The 26753-nt window shown below is 27.3% G+C and overlaps 1 protein-coding gene across 1 annotated transcript; it reads left to right on the plus strand.

Annotated features, from left to right (window-relative positions):
- Positions 1-2049: 2049 nt before the first annotated feature.
- On the plus strand, positions 2050-20705 carry LOC129609087 (G-protein coupled receptor dmsr-1-like). The gene is made up of 4 exons (XM_055520949.1): positions 2050-2258; positions 10829-10963; positions 11775-12799; positions 20182-20705. Exons 2-4 carry the CDS (start codon positions 10866-10868, stop codon positions 20385-20387), a joined length of 1329 nt encoding a protein of 442 aa, XP_055376924.1. The 5' UTR covers positions 2050-2258; positions 10829-10865; the 3' UTR covers positions 20388-20705.
- Positions 20706-26753: the final 6048 nt, after the last annotated feature.

Consider the following 26753-nt stretch of genomic DNA (forward strand, 5'->3'; position numbering starts at 1 on the left):
AGCTGTGCACTAATGTACATATTATGTACATAGATTGCACAGCCATTAATAGTTTATGTTTATTACTTACACATGCAGTGTTGCCATGTTTTCTATACTATTTGTCTTAAAGCTGGAGACTATTTGGCATAAAGTTAAAATACAAATAAAACCTGTAATATCATTAGGTGCCGATTAAATTTAAAATCGTAATTCGAAAACATGCAGCTAATTTAAAATATTTGTACATTTATTTTAATGTACCTTCATATACATATATATTTTTCAGTCATATTTTTTTAAATTGTATCAGGTCATGACGATAGCATTTTAAACTTATCATTACTAGAATATTTTATAAGGAGTTAAAAGTTTTTGAGCTGCGTTCAATCTAGATATCGCACACATTTTTAAAGAATGCTTGTTTTAAATTTAGCTTTAAATTAAAAAAGAAAAAAAAATTACAAGTTAAGGAGGTTTTTCTGCCATTTTTCCAAGTTATAAGCTCCACCGGTATTAAGAAAATGTAGTAGTTTGTTAAAAATTGTGAAATTCATTATAGATGAAGCCACTGCTCATTATGGATGTTTAATAAAATATGTACATGTAGTTTTACAATTTCTGTTTATAATCATCGTAAATCTAAAAAAAAGAAGAAGTTAAATTGAAAGTTATTCTAAAACGAATTAAAATATTCTGCAAGCTTTATATTTTTTTAATTTAGTATGAAAGTTTGCAAAATATCTTTTACAAAACCTGAATTATTATTTGATTATTTTTCACTTCAGATATAATTGCTTTACTTAAATTTGCTAGCACAAGTTAATAAATATAAAACTAGATGCAGGTATTCCAAGATTTATAAAATGACACAATTCCTTTTAATAATTTTAGTTTAGAGATGTTGGATTATTAGTAATTGTCATTATAAATTATTAGTATAATTGCCGTCATAAATCCAGGTATATGACTCTCTGAATATATGATAATACTCGTAATGATATAATTGCATAAATGTAATAGAAATTTTAGAATAATGATTTTCATAAACTAATATTAATTTGAAGTTGTATCACTAACTAATCTGATTAAGAGATAAACGCACGTGTTTAGATGAAAAGTGAACCTTTTAAATATTTGCAACACAGAAGTTCGATAATGTAGAAGTTTTGTAAACAGACCAACAGCCCGACGAATGGAACTACTGACGAACCCATTGAGAAACAGTCAGTTGAACAAATTGCCAAAAGCATTAAGAAACTGTTTTCAGAATATTTGAATTCATTTAGGTTAAAATTTGTCAACGTTATATAAAAAAAAACCCAATATTGAAAAGTGTTATAAAACTTTTTTTCTAGACGAACATCATTTAAAAAAAAAAAATTGAAAAAAACTCATATTTTAGTTATTTTCCTTACAAGATTAGAACGTTGAAAACTAAGAGACAAAATAACCATATTATGCAAAGTATTCAGTCAGAAAAATTTGAGAGATATTTTATCAGGATATGTATTTTCACTCATAATTTGCATATATGTGTGTATGTATGTAATAAGTTTAGAGCTATATGTATAACATACCATGTATTAGAACGCTATGTATACAACATAAAACGTATCATATTAATAATATGATTTTTTTCATTTCCCAGTTGATTTTTTCTCTTTAATCGAAGGAAATTGCGAGCGGAGGGGTTTTTTTTTTTTTGTAATTCTTTTAGTTAATATTTAGGGATATGAATCGCGATTTTTTTTATAAGAAAAAAGAAATATTAATTATTTATGAAAGAAACACTAAGGAATAGATAGATATACAATATTTATGTGGAAATACTCCCGAATTAAAAAATTAATTTTAAAAAATTTCAAAATCCAAGACTGTGTACTTTTAAATATCCTTGGAAGTAATTCATATAACTTTAAAATTTGTTATTATTAAATTTGAATAGCTAGGCATATATAGATCTATTTTAGCAAAGGATTATTAAAAGGTTTTAATGAATAAGCAAAATTTAAAAAAAAAATTTAAAAATTTAAAATTAAAATAATCCAAATTAAGGAAGTGGTAAAAAGTAGCATCGAAATTCTTTTAAGAGTTGTGTATATACCCTTACATTTGCATACATATATAGTTTTTATCATATATAAATTGTTAATTTATTATAAATTTAAGTAATACTTAAAAAGTGTTAAAATCAGATACAAAAAAAATATAAAAGTATGTGACGTGAATCTTTTTTGAACACGACCAATATATAAGAAGAAAAAGAATTATGCATGGTGAGTTTTCCACACATTATGCACATTTAATAATTTTCTTATTGTCATTTCAACTTAGATAGGATTAATACTGCATAAATTTTAAAGACTTTGCTATATGTATAAACCAGTAGTGGTCCGAGATATTTACTTAAATGGAAACATAACATTCGTTTGAGATTTTTTTAAATTTTTGTTAATTTTAATATATTCTTCAACAATTTTTAAACTTAAATTTTTTACATCTTCTCATTTAAATAAATTTTTGAAAAAAAAAAAACAAACAACTGTGAAATTAAGGAAACAGGAGTCCTTTCCTGAATTCTATTGACAAAAAAGTAAATTAAAAATTTCAAACCAATTTTAAGTTTTCATTCATATTAAATAAAAATATAATTTAAATTTTTATATAATAAAACCCTAAAATACTGATTTTTTGGAAATGTAAACGGTTATATCACTCAAACCATGAGACGTAAATATGTAGTATACCACACCAGATTCAAGGTAAAAAAAAAAGCTTGTTAAATAGATAAGAAAAAAGTACTTCAAAATGATACTTTTCGAAAAACAATCGTTTTTTCATAGATTGAATGTTAATTAAAGGAAGACGAGAAAAAATACCCGTACCCGTACGAATTGTGCGAATAAATAAGCCATAACTGACTATGACAGACAATGACTTTAAGTTGCCGTAGTACCATATTAATTTATGTAACATTTCAGTACTGGTTTTTTCAAAATACTGTGTGTGCCAAACTGCTATTGAAGTTGTACGACAGCTATCAGAAGGAGCGAAGCAATTTCAACGACTTTTAACAAACACATTGGCCCTACTAATATATTCACTTATGTAAAATTTCAATACCATAGCTTTTATAGTTTCTGAGATATAGCCAAATAAATTTTGAAGTTGTATGGCAGCTACCCGAACCGGTACCCCGATCATGCCCAATTAAAATAGGGTTCTGGCACTTACTACAATATATCATTTGTGAAATTTTGGTGAACTTAGCTTAATTAGTTTTTGAATTATCGCTGGGCCGGCCGGATGGACGGACGGACAGACAAAGCTAAATCAACTCAGAATTCGACGGTGATCAAAAACATACACCTTAGTCTATATCTAAGACTGTTATTTCTTAGCGTTACAAACGGTAAGACAAATTTCGTATACCCTTCGAACATACGTTCGTACGGGTATAAAAAAAACCCAATACATCTTCGAAATCGTCTAAGAGATGATTTAACTTAAAGTTTTAAGTAAAAAGAAGTAATAATTTTAAACAAAAATTCAACTTTTCCCAAAAAGTAACCCCACATAGATATTTAGCATTATACATAAAAATGTTCATTTACTTCAACCTTTTATTTTTAATTACCTGTTAAATTTTTTTTTAAAATTCTTCATCACTCTAAATAGGGTTTTTCTAGAAGGTTGTCTACAATAGGTCTGTCTGGTATAAAAAAGTTTTTAAAAACCATAAAATTTGAAAAAACTTTATATAGTTTTTGAATGTAAAGCGTCTGGGATTATAATTTTTCAACAAAAATGAGAGAAATCTCATTTTCTAAATGTTTGAAGTTTTTTCTAGTTTTGTAAAGTAAAATTCAGTGTTTTAAAAACTTTTAAAATCTTAAAGTTGTCAAAAGAAGAAGATTTAAATTTTTTTCATCAACAATAATTTTCTTTACAAATTTTAACTAAAAATAAAATAAACAAAATGAATTCACATTTTTTTCTATACTACAAACATAAACAAAAAATATTTGTTTATGTTTGATAAATATTTTGAAATTTGACTTTTATATTAAATTAGTTTAGTTTTATGAATCTAATATTTTGTTTTATAAACAGAGTACTGAATCCAACTAATCTATTCTATTTAATTGAATAACTAGTACTGAATCCAATCCAATAATTTAGTTTAGTAAATTTTACTAATGCAGTTTTTTCGGTGATTAAAGTTTTTTAGTAATATATGTATATGTACAAAGTTTTTGGTAACAACTACAATTATTGAAACTTTACAGAGACGTGTGACATTAAAGTAACGATTTCAACAATTATTATTTTTACGTTAAGATGACATTACTTGGCAAAATAAATATAAAAACTTATATTAAAAATGAGTTATAAAAATAAATAAAAATATATACATACTCGTACATATGTAATTACATAATATAAAATTATTATAATCTAATAATCTTTTTGTCTACGTAATGAATTCTAACAAAATTTTATGTACAAAATGAAACTTAAAAACTTGGATAATATAAAAAATTCATAATTTTTAATTCCTTTAATTAGGAGTAATTAAAATTATAAATATTGCTTGAAAAAATTCCAAGCGTTAATAAGGACTATTACCTTTAAGGACCATTTCTCTTATATCTTAAACGAAAATTCTTCGCAACAACAAGAACTGTACTGCGCTCTAATGTGACTTCCTTGTAATTATGACGTATGGCTAGAATTCGATTTACGTGAGCGCATCACTACAACTACTTAACAAATCAATGATTCGAAAAATAGCACTATGCCTTGAGCAAAGGAGAATACTCTCTTAAAAAAACAATGTGCTAGGTAGAATTTATTTTTTTAATTAATATTACTTTTTTATTACTTGGAAAAGCTTGCGTTTTCAGATATATGAATAATGCGACGAAAATCCGAATTTTTCTAACGCCTTCCTCTTGTTCCTAGTCTAATTTCTAGACTAGGAAGAAGAGGAAGACGAGAAAAAAATTCCTTTAACGAATCATCTAATATTATAGATTTTAGACAACTACGAATTACATTGTTAAAGGAAAACGATCTGAAAAATTTGAAAAAATTGGGTTTAGTTGGATAACGCTTGATGTTAATAGCCAAAAGATTTCGATAAATAATCAAAAAATGGCATAATATAAAAAATCTTTTAGAGAACTAAGTTTCCATTAAAGATCTATTTGTATATAAAATTTATAAAGTGTGTAGAAGTTCTATTTACGAAGAAATAAAATTTGTAATATATAAAATTTGTATTTTTAAAGTTTTGTCTGGAAAACTTTTACAGAGCAACTAAAATAAAACTTATACATATTTGTCAACCAAAGCAATTGAACAAATAAAATAAAAGAAAGCAAGCAAATAGAATTTTTTAAGTACCTTGTATTATTAAGTAATTAATCCACCAAGAGCTTTTGTGTGTCTGAATCAAGTTTGGAAATGGTTATTGGAACTACTAACCAACTTTCAGTGAAAAGTTCTGGTTTTTAATGTCTATTTATGAAATGGTTTCGACATTAGAAACTGTAGGGCTTCGACTTAAGTCGTAATTGGATAACTTTTCAAAAAGTTTGATTACATTATAACTAGATATAACTAGATAACACTATACTAGAGTGATTGCTTTTTTTGCCCGCCCCTCTCTAACAATTTTTTTTGCTGAAAATTAAGCAAAGAATCATATCTGAAACTATTTGCCACCTCATGCGAAACACTATGTATAATGAGTATAACTAATATGGTCTCTTCAAATCCATAGCACTTAGTATATTAAATGTGTTGGAAAAATCTATGTATGTATTTTTTTTTTATTTTTGTAAATACATAATTTATAATTGGAAAAAGTCTTATAATCAAAACTTTATGAAAATTTTTCCACAAAATCGTCTGTGAAAACATACTCCTCCCTCTATGAAATAATTAAATTATTGAATTATTTTTTTCTTCTTTTAATATATTAACGTATACATAAAAATATAGACTTAGTGATTGTATTCAAAAAGACTTTAAAAAGTGAACGAATATATGTACACTTTTTCAAAAGAATTTTGATAGCCTTTAAATGAAAACATGTATAAATGTTAGTGTCAAAAGGAGAAATGTGACCATTGGGTATTTTATTGTTTAGAAAATGTCTTAATGAAGGCGGGCCGTATAATTTTATGTTTCTATAACAGTTTACAAAATATATACAAATCACAAGTACATATACAGATATATGATAAAAATTACAAGGATCTAATAGACAGTTTCTGCTACCTATAAATTTAGTAAAATACTTTAAGAATTTTAGTCTTACTATTCATAAACATTAACCTTGTTTATAAGGCAGCTTGAGTACTTGATTTGAAATCATTTCAAAATTTAGCTATTAGATTTCAAATCAAGTTATGAGAGTGTACATGTATAAATTTTATGATGCAGGTATGTATACATGTACATATTAACATACATACATGACAGCAGTACTTCTACTTATATATTAAATTATACTGTTTACGTATCCGGACAAATCTAAGCCTAAAGTTACGGCAAGTCTGATGACTGTTTACATGTAAGACTGAAATTATTTGATGGGGCCTAGACTTTGTGTTAAAATTTAATTTTTTTTGTATATAATATTGTTTTATTTCCAATTTCTGTTTTACAATATGCTTCATATAATTATAGCTCAATTTTGTTGCATTTAACAATTATATAGAATATAAAAGTATTTCATAAGATTAATTAAATGTATTAAACTAATTATACTATGCGGAATTCAGTTTTTCATATAACTCCATTGCAATAAAAACAAAGAAGAAAAAATGACTGTAACATGCCAAAACTTTAATCAAAATTTGAACAAACCTGATGAGAATAGAGTAACTTCTTTATTTGCCACCTAACAAAGTCTGATGTTGAACAGTGTTTACATAAACGACTTTCGTCACAGTCAGATTTAGGCATTCACCTAAATTCACGAATAGTGCGTAGTTCTTGTGTCAAGGGTTTTCACACCCGTACATTTTAAATTAAATGACCTAAAGGAACTACGCGCCTACCTAATTTACTGAAAATTTCGATTTTGAAAACCGCTTAGATACATTTTTTCTCTGCTTTTTTTGATTTGTTGTCTTTTCTAATGTCAAACTGATCTGCTCATTGAAGACATTTAAAATTATTAGAAAACCAAAAAAATTTAAAACCCAAATAATTTGCTTATAATAAATTTTCAACAGTAAATGTCAGGCTACATAGCGCCAATTTGTTATACGTAACTATGTACCCTACGCATCTTTTTACGTTAATTCCTAAATCTTATTTTTGTCGTATATATAAACAATAACTAATACCACCGGTATTTGAATAAAAATTTTAGATATAAATTGTAAGATCAATTTTTTAAATAAAATATAAAACTAGCAAAGTCACACGAAGTCCAAATTGCAAGCCAAAAATTTTTGATAATGTCATATGACCTTAGTTGTAAAGTTTACTTTTTGTAGATGGCATTGATGAAGTATAAGCTCAAAATGATGGGCTAATTTTTTAAAAAATAGTCTTTTTAACAAATTGGATCATAATCAACAATGGACATACATATGTATGTATGTACTAATACTATTTAATGCAATAATTATTTCATCCTTTTAAGATTAAAATAATGATTACATAAGTTAATATAATGATCGAATACAATGATTAATTAAGTACCGTTAACTTCTTAACTAATTGTGAAATTTGAAAAGCAGTTTTGAAAAATAACATTTTTAGAACTTAGGGTTAGGAGATAGGTAACAAATTCTAGAGATTTAAGTTTTTTGCAAAATCTTCAGCTTTCCACCCTTAACTATGTAGAAGTTTTGAAAATAAAACGAAAGACAGAGTGAAGCTATTAAGCACATTTCTTCAAATTTTGCTGGTAATCTGCTAAAAAAGAAAACATATTATAATTCTTGTTATTTCTTCCAAATTAAAATAGTAATAATCATTGGTAATATTTTCCACGCTGAGTTATTTTTTATTGATACTTAAAAGTAATTAAAAAAATTACTACCAAATAAATGTATGTAATTTGTTTCTTCTATTTACAAAAAAAATTAAAATCAAAATAGAACGGCATATTTTTAATAAACCGTACGGCTAAAAATTATATAACGTGGCTCTTTGCATCAGGTTTCACCAATCTGCAATTCTCTTAAAAATAATAAGTCTAGTGAATATAAGAGAAAATTTAGAATATATTTTTTGAATAAACAATTAAACGCCATAAAATAAAACATTGTCTGTGTGAAACAAAGCAATTTTTGTACTTTTGTGCTTCAAATAGTGGACTTGAAATGATACAATAAAATAAAGATTAATATATAAGAATAGGCACTTATAATCAGCACTATTCTTTATGGCAGCCTTAATAATTTAAAAACATAATTCATCTTACTTATTCATCTTACCTAAACTGGTTTACATCCACTGAACTCACAACAATTTTTTTGTTAAAGAATTATTACTAGCTATTACTTGTTTGGTATACCTTTCATATTTATTTCCAAGATATTTTGATAAATTATTTTGTTAACAAATAAAAATTTTATATATTTAATTTTGTTCATTTCATACATTTAACTTTGTTCAGTTTTGTTATAATTCATTTCTATCATTAAGTTTTCTTAAAATTTCTTATTGTTAATTACATACTTCTTAACTTAGCTCTTTCAAAGATGATATAAGCAGGGAGATATAATTTCCTATAATAATAGTTTTCTTAAGAATTTCAAAAATAAAAGTATAACTTCTTTCTTAATGTTCTAATCTACCGTTTTCTTAAGTTTCGTTATCTAAGAAATTTCAATGAGGACCAAAAATTAACATAAAATTTACGAATTCAGTAAAATCATATCGAGAGTCCGATCTTTTAAATGCCGCAATTACAGTAAAATAGCGACATGCTTTTAAATATTTAAATGACATAACGTTAATCGCCATCTATGTGGTAAGTTGTAGAAAACCGTAATTTTAGCATGTTTTAGAAACTAATACCTAACGAGGGGCGGAGGTGAAAATAAATTTTCTAACGAAATTAATAAGCTATTAAATTTTCAGACTCCTAAAACTTGTGGTCTAGAAGAAATACGATTGAAAAATTCGGAATAAACGAATAACGGTAGATTTTAACTTCCATTTTTTTTTATAGCTCAATATGATAAGCCGCTATCGAAGTCAGCCAATATTTTTTTCTACGTTTGTAAAATTTGAAAAATGCTTATGGTTTTGTTACAATGAATAGTCAAAAAATTACATTTTTGGGTTTTTGAGGGGTTTTAACTTTTAAAGGGGGATGACAAGTAAAAATTTTCGTCTACGGAAATAAGTTTCTAGTAAAGATCTATGTACATATGAAATTTCAGCTTTCTATCTTCAAGGGTGTAGAAGTTTTCCAAACATGTCATGTTTGAGGTCGGACATGTTTGAGGGAAAATAATAAGCAGGTTTTTTTTAAATTTTTTGTAAAAGTGCTAAAAAGAGAATAGAAAAGAAAATAAAGTAAAATATGGAAAAAAGAAACAAAAAAAAATAATGAAGTTATCGAAACAATTTTTATTTATTTCTAAGAATCTTGTTTTTGTGTGACATATTTTAGTTTTATATGTAAGTTTTGTACAAGTATTTCCTAACTTTCAACATTTTGATTTCAAATTTTCTCGAAAATTGATTCTATTTATAATATAAAAAAATCTGATGTGATCAGCTCATAACCGACCCCATAAATATTCCATAAAATTATGATAATACGTCTGCTTTACAATTTTATGGACACTAATAAACTTTTACTTAACATTCCTACAAATATGTGAATTTGGCTCTTTAAATGTATTGAATTGTATGAAAAGTTTGTACTTTGTTGCCATCACATAACCTACCTTATTGTATACAAAATGCGGTCGGTAAAAAGAAGATAATTCTTTTATCGGTCTGTTCATAATGTCATTTTAATACTGTATAATATTAATACATAGAAAAGAATGTAATTATTAAAAGAAAAATTTTAGGACATCTTAATGTAAAGTTATATTAAGAAATTTTAGAAAATTAATTTAAAAGAATTCTGAGCTTTCATTTTTAAACGACTTTAAACGATTAATTTGGGGAATTTATCAGAAAGACGTGGACATAAGTACAGCTTCTGGTAAAAAATTACAAAAAGAGCAAACATAAAAATGAAAGAAGTGTATATGTAACTTGTTCGTAATCATGATTATGCTCCGGATTTCCTTTTTTTGTTTTTCTTTTTCCTATTTTTTTCGCTGTATAGAAAAAAAAGTAAAATCTGATGCAAATATACTTAGTAAGTATAGTATACCTTCGAAAACAGAAATTCGTAACTTTTTCACTTTGGGTTTAAGAGTAATCCGTATTTTAATTACGAATCAAATGATATGACACTTGACCTTTGATCAAATGATAAGACACACATTACCGAAAGATGTGAAAGGTTAGGAAAGCTAAATTACCTTGAAAAAATATCAACATTATTGCGAGTAAAACTTTTAAAATTTGAAAAATTAGCGTGAGTATTAAATAATAATAATATGTAAAAAAATGTATTGTTTTTTTTATGAAAAAAAATGCAGAGGAAAGCAAAAATTCTAAAAAACATTATTGTTGATGTTCCTCTTGTTTTGTATTACGGACGTAATTGTTAATCACATAAAATATCATTATTTTTCGAAACAAGATATGTCAAGTGCCTAGGTAACAAAATTTATTTAATATCGTACTAAAATGTTGTATTAGATGTTTTAGAAGAAAAGAATAATTTACTTTCTCGTTTCAGATTACCATAAAACTACAAATATTGCAACAAGTTATATATGGTATTCGTTCTAAATACAGATATGAATTCGCCGATGCTAAATGACTCCAAGGCACCAATTTATTGTGGAAAGTCTATGGATGACTTCCATACTGCGTAAGAAACTTCTTAATAAATTTTATTTTTATTAAACAGCCATCATATACTTTGTATCAAATTTGCTTGTAATTTCAAGAAGTTATGCAATTAATTAATTATACTGGATCTAATAGTTGTAATATGTGCTCCCAATATTCACTTATAGCTTTTATGTTAAATACATACATAGTTCATGTAACTATGTAGATCCGCTCTCAAAAAACTTGTACATTAGCAAAACGTTTTTCAAATTATAATCTTAATGGTAATCATATATTTTGCATATGATTTCACTAATATTCTCCATATAAAATTAATCGTCATTCAGTCAGTTTTATGGCAAAACCAAATTTGCTATTAAGATGAAGATTAAATATTAACATAATTTCTTTTTCAGTGATTAAACCAATCAACTACCCAAAGGCAATTTTAGCGATTGCTAATAAAAGCTATCGACATATAATCAATTGCTTCTTTAATTCTTTTAGGGGTAAGAAATTGCTTACTTTATCATCTTAGCCGACACGTTTTCTAACGAAACGGAAAACATCTTGTGTCAAGCCTAAGTCACACATTAATTTGTGAAAAATATATTTAATTTATTTTGTCTTTAATCTTCCATCCTAAAATCGATATTTAGTAAAAGTGACGATAATAAGCAAACAATTAAGCTCCTACAAAAATTTGATACAAGGGACTCATATTCAATAATTAATTGGAATAGGTAATAGAAAAACTTTTACTTTAAGTATAGTTTTCTATATTTTAATAGTATAGGTTTCAAAATAATGTACCGTGCACTTCATAAACTTTTTCTTATCTCCAACAGATATTTTCAACTACACGGCTATATTTCCCTTATAGTGTGCACTCTGGGTACAATTGCAAATATTTTGAACATTATCGTTCTGACAAGAAAAGAAATGCAATCACCGACAAACTTTATTTTAACAGGCTTAGCTTTTGCGGATTTATCCGTAATGATTGAATACATACCATATGCAACACATTCATATATTCACAAATATATGGGATACAGCGACGAGCAAATATATACATATAGTTGGACGGTATATGTAAAATTTCACTCAATATTTGGACAAATTTGCCATACAATATCAATTTGGCTGACCGTAACTTTGGCAATATGGCGCTATATTGCAGTTGCTTATCCCCAACGTAATAGGATTTTATGTGGCACCAGAAATACAGTAATTACAATTGCTGCAGCATATGTAATATGCCCATTAATAGTTGTACCGCCATCATATTTAAGTTTTGATGTAACTCACAAAGTGAAAACTGTTTCAGATTTTGATGAATACAATAATGAGAACATTTATCATTGGAAAGAAATAAACTCATCGGAATATGTAACAGAAACATTACATCAAAAAACTACATTTTCAACACATTTGAAAGGTGACCAAAGTTCGTTCAGAACTCGTAACATAACTTTATATAATATTCAAATAAGTGAATTAGCAAGAGAATACGAAATGTTGTATCATCTAAATGTATGGATATATGCAATAATTATAAAATTAATACCATGCATAGCACTTACAATACTAAGTTTAAGACTAATTGCTGCTTTATTAGAAGCAAAACGCCGACGCAAGCTTTTGGCATCTCATAATAAAAGTGAAATTAAATTAATTGGTGAGAAAACAGTTTCAAAGCCAAGAAAACATAATAAAGCATTGGAAAAAGAAAAACAAACCGATAGAACAACGAAAATGTTATTAGCAGTGCTGTTATTGTTTTTGATAACAGAATTTCCACAAGCCATTTTGGGTTTTCTCGTATTATATTTGGAAAAAACTTTTATGTTTAATTGTTATTTAAAATTAGGTAAGTAAATCACTCTTAAAACAAAGTTCGTTTTAACAACTTTTAATTTTTAAGTTGAAATTCATTTTATAATATATATTAAAATAATATGTATTAAAATTTAAAAATACACCTGCTCTAATAAGTAACATACTGTCAGGCAGAACCATCCCTGATGTTTACTCAGGGATGATCTAACTATGGTGAATCATGCATTGAGCGCTTCGTTGGCAAAGGCATGCTGCAAGGAGGTGTACTTTCTCCTCTTCTCTGGACAAAGTCAATTAGTTATTTCCAGCACGAGGTACAAGGTACCAAGCATAATTCAGCTTATACTCAACCGAATCCTCAAATCCTTTAGCAAGAAGGCTAGATCTAATTTTTAATTCGAAGCTGAAGTGGAAGTGAACTATTATGTAGAAGGCAACTATTGCACTTTACTCATATAAAAAGGCTATTGGGAAGAGGTGGGGCCTGAAACCAAACATGGTTTATTGGCTTTACACCGCAGTGGTGAGGCCGGTTCTGTTGTACGGTTGTATGTTCTGTAAACTTCAAATTGATAAACAAATTCAAAGAATGGCAATGGTGTGTATTGCTGGTGCGTACGCTCTACCCCTACTCAGGCTCTTTAGATTCTCCTCCATCTGCCGCCATTAGATATACTAGTCGGAAGATGGTTGCGAGATGTGCACTGCGGTTGCGAGCCGCGTCTCAACGCTTCAGTTCTAGCGGACTGGGCACACGTGGTGGGGAAATAGATTCTGTTCATTTTTGGATCATCGGATGCGTTCAGTTTTACACGGATGGGTCCAAACTCGATAACAGGGTAAGTGGGAGAATTTTGAGCAATTGGATGTTGAGCTCTCCTTTCGTTTAGCAGATCAATTTAGTGTAGCCAAGCAATTAATAGACCGAGCAAGTCGCGATTAGAAGGCTCTGCGCTGACTTGGTTGCAATATGGTATCGGCCAGTAGCCTTAAAATTTAAAAGCCAGCCCACGATAAGAGCATTGGACTGTGAGATCTCCACATCCAGTTCCAATATAACAGTTCTGGACTGCCGATGTCCGGCGCGGGTGAACTTCAGGCAGAAATTTCTTGGGTGTTTCTTCTTCGGGCTCGCTACGAACCTAGCGAATGTAAGCGTTAGGAATGGGGCCGGTTTTTGAGGAACTTGGGTTGGTTCGAATGAGGAACGGAAAAGGAAAGATCCAGCGGTACCACGGCAAACTAAAATAACACATTATTTGACATTTGAAAACCTTAAAATTTTTTTGCATTTTACTATTTAGTTCCCTTCCTTACTTAATAAGAAATTTTTTCTGTTTTAATTTATTTTAATTTAAGAATTTCTATTTATTCAACAAAAAATATTTTAACATACTTAGATTTATCACTTTTCCTTTTTAAAAAAAAAAATCGCACCAACAACAACAATAAATTAATAACAACTATTATCGCATTATTAACAAAACATTAACAAAAACACTGAAACTAACTTAAATAAAACATATGCGTCGAAAAATTTTTGGATGGACGATTTGGCAGACATTTCAGTGTTAAATTCGTATAAGGAAAAAGTTTCTGGCCTGGAAATAGTTCTGTTCCTGTAATAATTTTTAAAAATTTTGCTTTTGTGTGGACGTCTTGTGCGAAACAAATGAATTTTATAAATTTTGTATTAGGAAATTGTTTATTTAAAATTTTCTGAATTGTATTGCAGTTGTGATTTGATATTTGAGTAAATATCACTGTTTTATTGTCTGTTACGTAAGTTTTTAGTTAATTGCTAAGCTTGTTCATGTAAATCAGGTGTAAAGTAAATTTGTCTTTTGTCGTTTCGAAGACTTTTAAATTCTTGTGTAAAATTAAATGTAAGTATTATTTGAATTTTAAATCTGTTTAGCACGGTATTTAAGATTGGAATATGGCCCAATTGTTCCTATTCTTGTGAGTGAACCGTTGCTTGAAGAGAGATATTGTCATTGTTTATTGTTTATGCCATGTTTGTCGTTGTTATTAATGTCAGTTGATTCTCTCCTTTCGATAAGACTGAACGTCTCGGTCAGATTTATTTCATTGTATTTGCAATTGTGTTATCTTACAGTAATACTGCGCCTATAGAATATTGGCATCAGTGTTTACTTTAAACGACATTTCAATATTGGGTGGGATGTTAACAATATTTTCAATTGTTTGAATGCATTGATATATGTAAGTTGGATCTAGTGTATTTATTTTGAAATATTGTTTTAAATACTTATTCAATTACTGCGCAATTTTGGAATAATCTTGAATAAATTTTCTATAATTTTAAAATAAAGTAATTTTAAAGTAATTATATCCTGAATTTTTGCTTGGATTAATTGCATATGAAATTACACTTTGAATATTTTCAGATTCATTAAAATTTTTTTTAAGTTAACCATGTGTTTCTGCAAAGAGCTGCAAATGAGTATGTCATATTTAGATATACCATACAAATACGATTTATAAACTCTCTTAGTACCGAATTCATCAGCCGTTGGAATGTGGTAGTCCACTACAATATAACTTAATCGAGTGCACTCGTAGTGACCAAATGGAGTTGTAAAAGCTGTTTTTTCTGGTCTTCACGTTTCACCTCTATGTGGTGAAAGCCTTTTACCATATCTAGAGTTGTGACGAATTATGCACTTCTCTAAAATACTGTGGATGTTCGGTATTGGAAATTTATCGTCGATAAATATATCGTTAAACTTGCTGTGTCAATTACAATACACCATTTTTTTATATTGGAATTGTCCATCTTCTTTGGAACAATCGGTGAATTATATGGTGAGTTTGATTCCTAAATTATATTTTGTTTTCACAAGCCTTTAATTTGTCGGTTTATCTCTTCTTCATTGATTTTTGGATAGCGATAACTTTTGCAATATATTGGAACATTTGTTTTTAGTTTAATTTCATGTTTTATTTCTTGGGTTAAGGATAAATTATCTCCCTATTTGAAAATTACAATTTGAAAATTGTTTAAATAATCCTGGTTTATTTTAATGATAATTTCGTTATTAGTATCTGTCAACGATTCAACGTGATTCGCTTCGGCGATTTCGGTAATTAAAACATTTCAAGATATTGGTTTATAAAATCAATTTTTGCTTCAAAGGGTATTAAGAAATTGATACCTATTATTGCGCCGTATTTACTGCTTTTTAGAGGAACCTTCCATTCTGAAATCATTTTTTACCTAACATTTTTAGGACCTCCTAACGAGTAATAAGTAATAGGTTCTACTAAGCTTCGAATTTTATATTTTAAAATGTTTGGTTTTATCAAACTTATGTCTGAACCCAAATCTAATAGATACGAGTAGTTTATTTTTACATTATCGAAAGTTAATTTTATGATAGGAATTGTTTGTTCTCCGAGGCTAGTCTGTAAAATTTACCTCTTCGTTTACAGTACGTACTGAATCATTATTATGAAAACTGCAATTAAAATATTTATTTGGTTTACTATTGTTTCTTAATTTTTTATTATTGCTAAATTTGGTTTAAGTTACGATTTACACTTTTTAAATTAACATTATAATTATATATTTTTTCATAAACTCTGATTAAACCAAAGGTTTCTAGTAAATTATATGCTTCTCTTAAAGAACTAATATTTTTATTTAATATTAGAGAAGCTAAATGAGAATCGATATTATCTATAAAAGTTTTTAATACAATTAATTCATTATTTGTGAGGGCGAATTCTTTTGATTTGCCTGAGGTATATTGATATTTCTCATTTAATTTGCCTAGTAAATATTTTAATCTATTATCAAATTCGTTACGGAAACATTTTTTGTAGCAAAAATTTGTTGCTACGGATGGCGATACGATTTTGTGACTCCAAAATTGTTAATTATTGCTGTTTGGATTTCGTCCCACGAACGGCTTAATCCAAGAGTTCTTCAACGCTTAATGTGGTTCCTTGTATTTTGTTCAGAATACGTATATTTCTGCTGCATTATTGTTATTCGATAAACTCATCACAAAAGAGAAGTTTACTCTTTTGAAGGATATTAAATCATAAGAGTTCTCGACACTGTATTCTTATATTCTCTGAGCATCCTTGATTAAATTGTTGATTGATATAGTGAATGCACTTATTGGTTAGACATTTTCAGCTTGCATTTTGTCAATAATTACCGACCCTATTGCGTAAAAAATAGGTAGGTCCTGTGATGGCAACAAATTTTGCATATCGTCGCCCCAGAGTTATACTGTCGTACAATCCAAGTTCAAAAAAAATGAGTTACGAATTGATCAGGCTAAATTTTTCAAGCTCTTTCAAATAGTGTATTCCACCCTTGTCTAACTATTTTAGTTTTTAAGATATTTAGTAGCGATTTTGTCGTAAACGACGTTAAATATTAAAACTTTTAAGTAGTATCAACCAAATTTTGGTTTATACGACAAAAAGTCCATATAAATATAGCTAAAAAATTTTTCACAATTATTTTATTGTACGTGTCAAAAATAAGAACATGCGATCACAGTCTTTTATTATTATTTTATCGTATAAGCTTAATGAATTTGATATACCGCGTAATAACGACATAAAAAATTTGTAATCATTGTGTAGTACGTGTATTATGATTTGTATTGATGCTTTGAAAATCTGCTCTCATATTTCTAAATGTACTCTGTACCAAATTTGTTACCACATTTACTTGGGTAAGTTTTTTGTCTTTATAAAAGTATATTTGAAAATTTTGCATATTAAATAAATGTAGGTATACATTTCAATAATTTTTATGTAGCAAAAGTAAAAAAAAGTTTCCTTTCTTTTAACTTATACTTAGTATTATTTTTTCATTATTAACCAGCACGTATTGTCTAAATACATGTTAGTTAAATAACCAAAAAAAATTATATTGTGAAAAAAGTTAATAAAAAAGGTTTCTTCCAATTTTTGCTACGTAACAATTAATAAAATATTTCATTATTTCATAAAAATAAAATAATTAACGCAATTAATTGTATAAAATAGTATTCAAAGTTGAATTGGTTGATCTTGTTAAAATCTTGCTTAGATTTAGAATTAAATCTTAATAATGGATTAGTTATGAGAAATAATGGATGAAAGTACAAAAAACTCTGAATTAGGTATGCGATTTTGATTTTCGAAAAAATAACAAGAAAATTATGTAATTTATGCAATTTTAGATGAAGATTTTGACAGTGACGATTTTGTGCGAGATCCAGATAAAAAATTTTATAAAAATTATTCAATTGGTAAATTATTTACATTTCAGATACTTAAAGAAATTTTTTTTTGTATTATACTTTTTTATGTATACTTTCAGCTCGAAATTATCTCGAAAAAGTCCAGAAGTTTTAGCTTTACAAAATGAATTATCAGTAGTATAGATATGCTGATTCTGTGCCAGGAAGTGACGTCAACACGACGTGTTCTTATACGAGCTAATTTTTGTGGTTTTTTATAGTAAAATTTTACTATAATTTTTGTGGTTTTTTATAGTAAAATTGTGGTTATAAGAAGTGACGTCAACACGACGTGTTCTTATACGAGCTAATTTTTGTGGTTTTTTATAGTAAAATTTTACTATCAAAATTTTGTTTGTGGTTTTTATTTTTTGGGGTTTTCTTTTAATTGTGAGATCATAAGAATAACATTAAGTGACGTCAAAGCACCGTGTTCTTATACTACCTACTTTTTGTGGTTTTTTTTTATAATAATATTTTGCTATGACTATTTTGTTAATTTTGTAGTATTTTTATCAACATTATGTGTTTATAAACAATAGTAGAATACAACTATGAAAATAAGTAATTTATATTGAAATAAAATATATGATATTTGTAAGTTCCTCTATGGTGTAGTGGTTAATGGATAGGCAGCTATTAACACAGCTAAGAACACGGCGCTTTGACGTCACTTAATGTAAAAAGAAAACCCCAAAAAATAAAAACCACAAACAAAATTTTGATAGTAAAATTTTACTATAAAAAACCACAAAAATTAGCTCGTATAAGAACACGTCGTGTTGACGTCACTTCCTGAAAAAACCACAAAAATTAGCTCGTATAAGAACACGTCGTGTTGACGTCACTTCCTGGCACAGAATCAGCATATCTATACTACTATTATCCTCATATATTTCATGTGTTTTATTCTTTTTTTGTAACATATTATATATCGCTTAAATTAATATTTTTAGAATCTCACTGAGGTACCCGTGTAAGAACTTGCAAGAGACAGCTTCATATTAAAAATTGGAAGTAAAATAAGCAAATAAGGGGAGGTATATACGAGTATAACATTTTATTGAACATTTATACATAAATGTTCAAGAAAAAAAATTAAAACCTCCTTGCCAATCTACGTGTTTCTATCTTTACACTTTTGATGACGACTACAGTAACAAAATATTCCAAACTTTTTGACAGTTGGACAATGAAAAGAAAAATAGTTTCTATAGTACTCATTAAAAAACAAGTAACAAGACGACGTAAAAAGGATTCTAATAAAAAACAAAACAGTTTTCTATATTTCTTGAAAAAAATAATGAGAAGCGCTAGGTATATGTCAGGTAACAAATAATTTTTTATAGCTTTAAAATAATATGTATTAGTATTGTATTAGTATTAGTGCAAAAAATAAAACATTATTTAAAAAAAGACTAAGCATTTACTTTTTAAGAAAAATTTTGTTTATGATTAGAATATATTATAAAATAACATGCTAAGACTTTACTAAACAAAATGTAATAAAAGGGTTCAAATTTAATTATAAGATGTTAGTTTTTATTTTGATATAGAATTGAATACCTGTCATATTATAAAGAATAACTATAACAAACTATAAAACTTTATTTTGTAAAATGAAAGCTATTTAAAAAAAACTATTTTATTAATCTAAAATAATAAAATGATTAATAATCTAAACTTCATATGTTTCCTATAATTTTCAGAATTATAATGTCGTATGGCAATATTCTTTTGTCGAACGAGTATTGATATGGAAAAATTATGTAAAAAAATGCACATACGACAAGATGTTTCTGGACTGATCCTGATGCGTTTTAGGTTGGGTTAAAATCCCCCACTATTTATAAGTCTGATGAGATTTTGGCTCCGCCTCTCTTTATCTTTCGTTGATTTTTAACACTTGTGTTAAAAAAAAAATTTCCACGGTTGCCAATGCCACGGTTTCAAAAGCTTTTCGTTGTTGTAAAACTGTATTTAGACAGTATTTAGACTACATTATATATTTTCATACTGCAGTTTGAAAGTCACGAATTAATTTGTTTTGCCATTCTCTTTATTTTTATTCTTTTTGTTAATTGTTAAAAATATTAAAAATCGTCTAATTTTTTTAATAAAAATTGATTTGTTTTCTTTGCAGGTGATCTTATGGATATATTGGCTCTTATTAATTCAGGAATTAATTTCATATTGTATTGCTCAATGAGTCGACAATTTCGTCTAACTTTTAGTTTACTATTCCGACCAAAATTTCTAGATAAATGGCTTCCAGTACCACAAAACGATATCAGAACACAAAGAGGCACGGAAACAATTTATTTAACTACACAAGTGACTCAAATTTAACATAGCGAGAGATTTTTAATAAGGAGAATCGGCTGTCTTTGAAAAATAACAATAATTTAATCATTAAGCGGATATATAAATACAATTACAAGAGAATAAATTGTGGAATGAAATTAGGAAAATGGGATATCAAAGTATGGAAAGTATGGAGTTTATCAAAAGCTTGGAAGGGAAAGAAATCTCAAACATTTTTAATTTTTTATAATTTTTTACTGAAATTTGCAATTTAATTTTGACGTCTAAAAATATTGATAAAGATTTATTTATATTTTATCTATTTATAATAAAATTTCTATAAATTTTTAATATTTTCTCAAATTTTATGTTATTCATATTTAAAAATTGTAGGCCGATTATGTAGCGTATAATTAAAAGATTCATATCCTATTTAACAATCTCATCGCCAAGTGAATTTACTTTACTCTACTATTTTATTGAAAGTTTAAAAGCAGCTTTACGTTGTTCGAAATATGTTGCTGTTTCTACTCATGACAGAATGAAAATGTCAACATTAACGGATGTACATAAACTTGTTACATTGTTTAAAAGGCTATAAAAGTTTAGAAAATTTTAAACGATTTTTTTTTTAGAGCAATCATATGCGTACAATTTTTTAGATTGTACATGAATATTATATGTCTAGAATATAGACAAATGTACATGATTATAATAAATAAAATTTTATATATTTTGTTATGCAAACGAGCCGAGGAGTTTTTATAAGGGAATTAAATTGAAAAATAACTTTGTATAACAATGTCAAAAAATTAGCTATATAATTTTTATTTCAATAAAAAAAATGATATCAAATCAATTTTACAAAATGTAAGTAATAAACAAATAAAAACGTTTCAGTCGGTATTAACCAAGAGAATACTGTACTTGATAATATTACCTGCACTGTACTTGATATACCCTGCACTTTGACGATCTGAATTTAAAAATTTGTTCTTGAAATTACTCGAACCTGTTACACTCATTAGAAACTTCCCGGATATTAAGTCTGACCTATAAGGGGACTCGTGACCGCCAATTTTTATGAATCTAGCTTTAATATTTTTCAAATATTTAAATTAAATATTTTATTTAATTTTTAAATAATAAAATTTTCTTCTGGAGTTGTATAGCAGCTACCCGAATCTGTTAAGTCTTTCCACCAAAACTTAAAGGATATATGTATGTGACCTATAATTGGACACACGATGCCACCTTCCCGAAGGTGAAGGGGGTATAAAAAGAAAAAACACAATTGAATTTTGTATTAAACTTGAAATAAATTGTATTATTGCACCAATATTTGCATAATTGTAAAATAATTTAGGTTTTTATTAAAACAAACGTAAGTGATAAACAAACTAAAATAATTCTTTCTAGAAATTTATACATAGAAAAATTTTTAAATTTTTATTCCTAAAAATTTTTGAATAAATAGAATAAAAATATGAAAATGTTCAATTTTACGCGTGCCATAGAAAATTCGAAAATTGCCAAGTCTGGCACTAATATGTTCGTAATCGATTTTCCGCAAAGCGAATCTTTTTACTTACATTACTTTACAATCGCATAATTTTTTACCTAAACTTATATACATAGGTGCATATATATATTTCTGTCAATTTGCAAAATATATAGTAGGGAAATAAATTCTTTGCATTATTTTGCTCTGATCTCTGTTTTATATAAAACATTAGAGTACATACATATGCATATGTATACACATAGTCATAATGGTTTTTATGAATTTATATAATAATTATGTATATTTAAACAAAAAAATTCCTAGGAATAAGTTTTTTATTATAAAAATTGTAATTTTTTACTTTTTTTTTCGTATTTTAAAAATTTTCCGTAAATTCAATTTTTTTCCGTAGAAAGAGACTTTGGTTTAATTTTTGAATTCATTTATTATAAGATATAACTTTATATATGTATATAAATATTGCAAATACTTAATATTTATTAAGTATTCGCGGATTCCACTCCAATACCTGCCTTGGGATGGTTTCGGGCGGTCGTCGCAATGTTTGGCCTATCCATCCCCATTTTTTCTTCTTTACCCTTGCGATTAGTTCTTGGTGGGTTGAAGCCCAGAGGTCTGTGGTGCTGATTCGTCTGGGCCAGAATACACGGCAGATGATCCTTAGGCTCCTATTTATGAATACCTGTATTTTATTTGTGTATTCATTTTTCACTAGCCATGTTTCGGAGTCACACAACAGGGCCAGCTTCACACATTTGTTGAATATTTTCAGTTTTGTATTCCTGGATAAGTGTGAGGATTTCCATATGGTCCATAATCTGTCGAATGCCGCCTTAGCAAGTTTTAGTCTATTTTCAACGTCTTCTTTGACCCCTCCTGTTGTCGATATTATACTGCCGAGGTAGTTGAATTGTTCAACATCTTGTATAGCGGCTGTATTTATGACGAAGGGGATAGTGTTTGCTGCGTTGATTCGTTGCGATTTGGTTTTTCCCGTATTTATTTTCAGACATACCGCTGCTGCTTTCATATGCAGCTCGTTCAATTTTGCTTGCATGTCTGAATGTGTGTGGGGCAGCAGAGCGATGTTATCTGCGTATTCCAAATCCTGCAGGCGGCTCGTTAAAGTCCATTGTATGCCCCTTGAAGTGGTTGTTGACTTTCGCATTAATAATAATTCGGTATATATAATAATGTAATTATAATCAAACATGGAATGAATATAACAAGTATATAAGCAATATTATTTGAAAATTATCAACTATATTTGTATTTATCAGCGGCTTAAACAAGCATTGTAATGTGCATAATATTAATTCTTTAAATATTTTTATTATTTAATAAATAGTTTTTTTTTGTTAATTTGTAATTTTTTATTTTATCGATAAAAAATCATTTGTTGTTTTAAACTTTTTGAATCTTGTTGTTTTAAACTTCTGTCATCTGCTTAAGCAAAAAAATTTTTTTGTTGGTTGTCAATAAACTGGAAAGTGGAGATATTTTAGAATATTAGTATAATAATTGTATACATTGAAGCATTTATGCCAATAACTTGCTTATGTAAGCGCTCAGTTAAATTCGTTATTCAAACGGCAAATTGTTTCTTAAACCTCAACTTTGACATGGTTTTTTCTCTTGCTCATTCTAAAGAAAGAATATTAGGAATATAATGAAACTCAATGCCAGCTTCACTTCACGTCTTCACGAAATGTTTGGAATAAAATAAAAGAACATAGAAATTCAAAAAAGAAAATTTCAATTTTCACTGATGTAATTAGTGAAAATTGGATGTAAATTAACGTGTATACGTTTGAAAATAATGTTGTGGAATTAATGGAATTCAAAACTATATTCCGTTCTCGCCCATTTTGCAAAATATGTTAATTGACAAGAAGTGATATTTCTTTGACGATAGTATTAATTCGACTTTAAAATATCAACAGTCTCGATAGATGAAAGCTATCGATAATTCTCCACCCCTTATTTGAGGTCAGACCTATATTAAAGGAAAGATGGACCAAAGGATGTTATAATAGTTTGGTTCAGTAGGTATTTCATCTATACCATAAGATTTCTTATTATTTATATTCTTCAAAATTTTTTTTATTTCATTATAAGTGGTAAATATTTTATTGTCTAGTTTATCACTATCAGCCTTCCTATTATTATTAAATTCGATGTGTCTACCATTTGAATTGATTTTATTTTCCAATTTTTGCCTGATTTTCTTCTCAGTTATTTTAACTTGACGATTAAGAGCTATGTTATTTTTATTTCTAGTTCCATGATGTACATTTTCATAATATTTTGCTAAGACATTCATTTTTTCTTGATTATTAGCAACTATAAAATTTTCGTTTTCCTTATACAAAGAATTTTTTTTAATACCAGCTTCTTCTAGTAGGTTTTCTTGCTCTTGTTTAATTTTCAGATCGTTTATATTTTGACTATTTTCTTTTTTTCTAAATAATTTATTTATTTGATTAAACATATTCCTAGATGGTCTTACAGATTCTAATTCTTTTGTCCAACATTTATTTATTTCGATTTTAATATTGTCTTTTATCAACTTTTGTAAATTTTTTATTAGTGACTTACATTGGTTTATCATATTATTGTTTCTATTGGTTATATTTGTACGTCTTAAGTAGTTTAGTTTTTTAATCATTAAATTTTTACGTGATATTAATTCTTTAACTAATATATTTTCAAATTTGAGGGATGAACTTTTCAATTTAATTTTTGGTACACTATAATCAATAGCCATTTTTATAATTTCTTCTATTTTATTTAAATAGTTTTCTATTTCCTCATTATTTAGACTTCTATTATTATCTATTATAAAATTTGAATTCAACAATTTAAGTTTTTTATAAAATTTTTCCAAATTAATGTTATTATAGTTTCGCCTAGACTTATGCAATAATTTTTCGATGTAGAATTTACTATTATATTCTTTCTCTATGACTATGAGTACTGCTTCACTATCATAATCTATTGTTTCTAATTTCTCCGTAAAATCGTTTGTCATTATTCCCAGTCTTGTGTCCACTAACGCAATATCTAGAAACGAATTTGCTCTTGAAAATGTTGGGTATTCATCCTACATTTATATTCGATATCTTTTTCAGACAAGAATTTTTTCAAAATATTGCCCTTACTATTATTGTATCTGTTTCCCCAATCTTGATGCTTAGCATTTAAGTCTCCTGCTATAACATAATAATTATTGTTATTGCCTAACTTTAACTCATGAAAAATTTTTTGTAAATCTTCTTTAAATTCATTTCTGTCATTATTAGCTGAGTATACTGATAATATATATGTATAAGTTCTGACTTGCATTAATTTTTAAATTAACGGCCGATATTTCTATACTAATAGAAATATCGGCCGTTCATAGAAAATGATCCTTTAATTTCTTTATGTTTCATATCTTCTCTAATCAATATGGCAGTTCCCCCAGCTCTCTTGGAATTCCTTCTATCATTCCGAATCAAAGTATAACCCTTGAAATATAGCTTATGTCTATAGTTCAATTTTGTTTCATTTAAAAGCATAATATCAGGCTGATGTTTTTCTAAAAAATATGTTAATCCTATTCTTTTTTGGTGAGAGATTAAAGAGTTTATGTTTAATGAAATTATTTTAATACTACTTATTTCTATCATTAACAATACTAAATAAGATTTCTATTTGTTTACTTTGTTCTGAAACTTTATTATCTAATATGTTTAATCTGTTATTAATTGATTTAATTTCATTTACCAATTCTGTCCATGGAGGTTCAGTTTGTCGTGAATTTTCAAGTTCATTCTTCTGCACCACTCTTGTAATTGCTGCATATGTTGTATTTGGATTCACAAATTGAGATGTATTATTATTTGTTTGAATTTTACTTACATTCAAATTCCTTTTTGAGTTTTTTGCTTTGGCAACAAGCTCTTTATATTTTTCACAACCTCTGTATGATGCTGGATGTCCATCTTTTTTGCATAGCACACATTTTAATTTATGTTTGGTATTATTGGCTTCATTTTCATTTTCTGACCTTTTTGGGATCTCACATTTCTCTGGTGCATGATTTGCTCCACATTTTACGCACCTTATTTTAAGATTGCAATTTACGGCTGCGTGTCCGAGTCTCTGGCATTTTGTACACTGTGGTAGTTTAGATTTTTTTATTAGTGTTTCCCATTGAATTATTCTATTTTCTATATGTCTTATTTTTGTTACATCATTAATCTTTGTGCATGGTGAAATTTTAACAATAAATAATGATGTATTATATTGATTTTGTTTCGAATGCTTTGTAACAAAACGCTTAACACTTTCAAATTTAACATCAGGTATGCCAATGTGGTTCAATGTTTCTAATATTTTAGATGGCTCATCTTCTGCATCTAGTCCTCTTATGATTAATGTTTTATTTTTAGTTTCAATAGGTGTGAAATAATCATTTTTGAGTTCTGTTAGTTCAGTTTTGATTTTATTATATTGCTCTAATTTTTCACTATAAATTACAAATTTGTTTTTATTAATTTTTCTTATTATGAAATCATTAGTTGATATTTTGTTTTTAATTTGATTTGTGATCAAATTAATTTGATTATCATACACATATATTGATGGTATTTTTTTTTTGTTGTTTTTCATTATTCATGTGCGCATGATTGATGTTATTATTATTACTATGATTATTATTCTTATAATTTTGATTTTGATTATCAATGTAATTGTCAAATTTTTTATTATGCATGTGGTCATGATTGTTTGTGTTATTATTATTATTACTTTTATTTTTATTTTTATCATAATGATTTTGATCATCACTGCACATATCATCATCAAATAATGTTGAGTATGATTTTATAGAAATATTATCA

This window comes from Condylostylus longicornis, unplaced genomic scaffold (assembly GCF_029603195.1).
Source record: "Condylostylus longicornis isolate FDR11 unplaced genomic scaffold, ASM2960319v2 ptg000038l, whole genome shotgun sequence".
NCBI classification, from domain to species: domain Eukaryota; kingdom Metazoa; phylum Arthropoda; class Insecta; order Diptera; family Dolichopodidae; genus Condylostylus; species Condylostylus longicornis.